General features: G+C 30.8%; 1 protein-coding gene across 1 annotated transcript; it reads left to right on the forward strand.

Annotated features, from left to right (window-relative positions):
* Positions 1–1,026: 1,026 nt before the first annotated feature.
* On the forward strand, positions 1,027–1,898 carry LOC105461768 (the record flags this gene model as incomplete). Its single annotated transcript, XM_011708276.1, has 2 exons — positions 1,027–1,281; positions 1,632–1,898. Coding segments are annotated over exons 1-2 (522 nt in total), but the record flags the coding sequence as incomplete, so codon positions are not given.
* Positions 1,899–2,405: the final 507 nt, after the last annotated feature.

Raw genomic sequence — 2,405 nt, forward strand, 5'->3', positions numbered from 1 at the left:
AAAGCAGAAAGCAGACACTGCATGTTGACTACCAGCGCGAGTTCTGATTGGTTTCTGCTATTCTGTTTTCTGCTTTTCTGTCAAGGTGTGAATTCTCCCTTATTTTGAAGGTTGGACAAATCATATTATTCGAACGATTTGAAAAAGTTGGAGAATCGTTGGATCAAATGTATCGAGCTGAAAGGAGACTATGTTGAGAAATAAAATTGAATTGATCAAAAAAAATGTGTTTTACTATGTTTTTCTAAAAATTTATCGACTTGCCTTCATACTTTGCAATTATTCTGTATGTTTCTTTATGAAAAAAATCTAAATAAGAAGAACTGATATTTTTGGTGAGCAGATAAATAAATATATACACAATATATATGTATATATATATATATATATATATATATATATTGATATATATTGATATACCTATCATATTCGACATATATGTATATATGTGTTTATGTCGAGCATGTCTATAATATACATATAACGTATGATGATATAATCTATTCAATCATAATTCTCTTTAATAGTTCATCTGATTCATAGATATATAATTATTTCGAATATAGACGAAAGATAATAGCACACATACACACACAGAGCCACTTCTTTCGGTTGTTAGCAAACAATAATTTCGGAAAGCGACAACGCGTCATATTTTATTCTAAAATTTTTGGCCAAACTAACACTTTTGATCGACCGCACTACAAAGACTTTTGCCTTTACAACATGAATCTCCGCTCTCTTTCGGAGAAAGAAAATTGCAAACGAATTCATGTAGCACCTTTAATCACGGAATGGAAGTTACGGCTCGCTTCTTTAACTTCTGTCGCAAATCAACAAAACATGAGAGAAATGGTGAAAAAAATGGAAAAGTAGAATGGAGGATGCCGGAAAGAGAGACAGAAGAGTGATAAATGTTGCAGCGAGCAATAAATTATCGTAGAGATTGCTTTCGCGTTTTGAAATACGACGGGAAGAACAATAATTTATCGGAGAAATTCTTCAATTTCAATTCTAATTTCAGAAATGGCCCTAAACACATTGTCATGGCTAAATCAATGCTTCGTGGAAAAGATTCTGCGAAAATCGGAAGGCGACGATTCGATTCAAGTGATCGATGTATTTTCAAATCGGGGCTCGGACAAGGGTGACAACTATAATTGCGATATCGTCAGAATTACTGCTGAATTTTTGCGTGAAGAAAGTGATCGTAAGATTGTAGAAAAGAAATCAATCATCGTTAAAGTTTCGCCCGCAATTGAAAGTGTTCGATTCAATATTGTAAGTTGATTTAACTTATACAATGTTTCTAAAAAAAATAAGAAAAAAAGAAGGAAAGAAAAAAAAATGAAAATGATAAAACTGCAAGTTTTATTATTTTGATAGAATTTTCAATTTAACGAAAAAATTAGTATAAGTATTTGTAAGTAATTAGAAATTAAACATAAAATTATTTTTATGACTTAAGTTTAAAGAAGCAAATATATTTCGAGAAAACATTTTTCAGTCGTTTCAAGATGAATTTTAATTGTGGATAAAATTAATATTTATTTGCCATCCGGTAAGCCGTCACACACACGTTTTCTTTGTTCTATAAACCTTTATATCATAATTAAATAAACTTGTTACAGCTTACACAATCAGCTTTCTTTCATACCGAGGTATCGATGATGTTCAATACTTTGGATAAAATGAATAAATTATTAGGTCCAAAGCACCGTCTAAGTGGGAAAGGTTTATACGTGCAAAATGAAAATCCAATACTTCTGGCAATCGAAGATCTCATGCCTCTCGGTTTTTGTATGGCCGATCTGTCTGGTCTCGACTTAATTCATTCCATATTGGCGCTTCGCGGACTAGCCAGATTTCATGCAGCCTCAGTAGTCATATGCGAAAAGGTAAATTATTTTGATTGAATTGTTTCATTGCAATTATTAAAAATTCAAGTCAATACAAGAACCGAACATTTGCGATAATAAGCTCAAACATAATACATATGAATGTCACACAGTGAAATATCACACTTTGATTTCATAGCGTGAACATCACATTGGTTCAAGATTGTTTTTGTGCTATATATAATTCAACATATCTGATAAAAACATGACATGCAGAATTTGGAAATGTTCTAAAGTTTCATATTAATACACATTAATTTGAAATGTGACAAAATATTTACAATTTTAATCACTCGATTCTCTGCTAAGAGATAATTTTTAGCAAAACACGTAAAGTAGTTGAATGTATAATGTGTTTAACACATTTTACATCTATTATATGTAACTTAAAGGGAAGTTGTTCAATTTAGTCTAATTGATACTCTCTATGTCTAATCAAATACTTGGCAATTTGTATGATCTCATATTTGATTTGGGACAACTTTTATTGGTTAAAATAATAATTTT

Source organism: Wasmannia auropunctata, unplaced genomic scaffold, assembly GCF_000956235.1.
Source record: "Wasmannia auropunctata unplaced genomic scaffold, wasmannia.A_1.0 LD278449.1, whole genome shotgun sequence".
In the NCBI taxonomy this organism is placed as follows: Eukaryota; Metazoa; Arthropoda; class Insecta; order Hymenoptera; family Formicidae; genus Wasmannia; species Wasmannia auropunctata.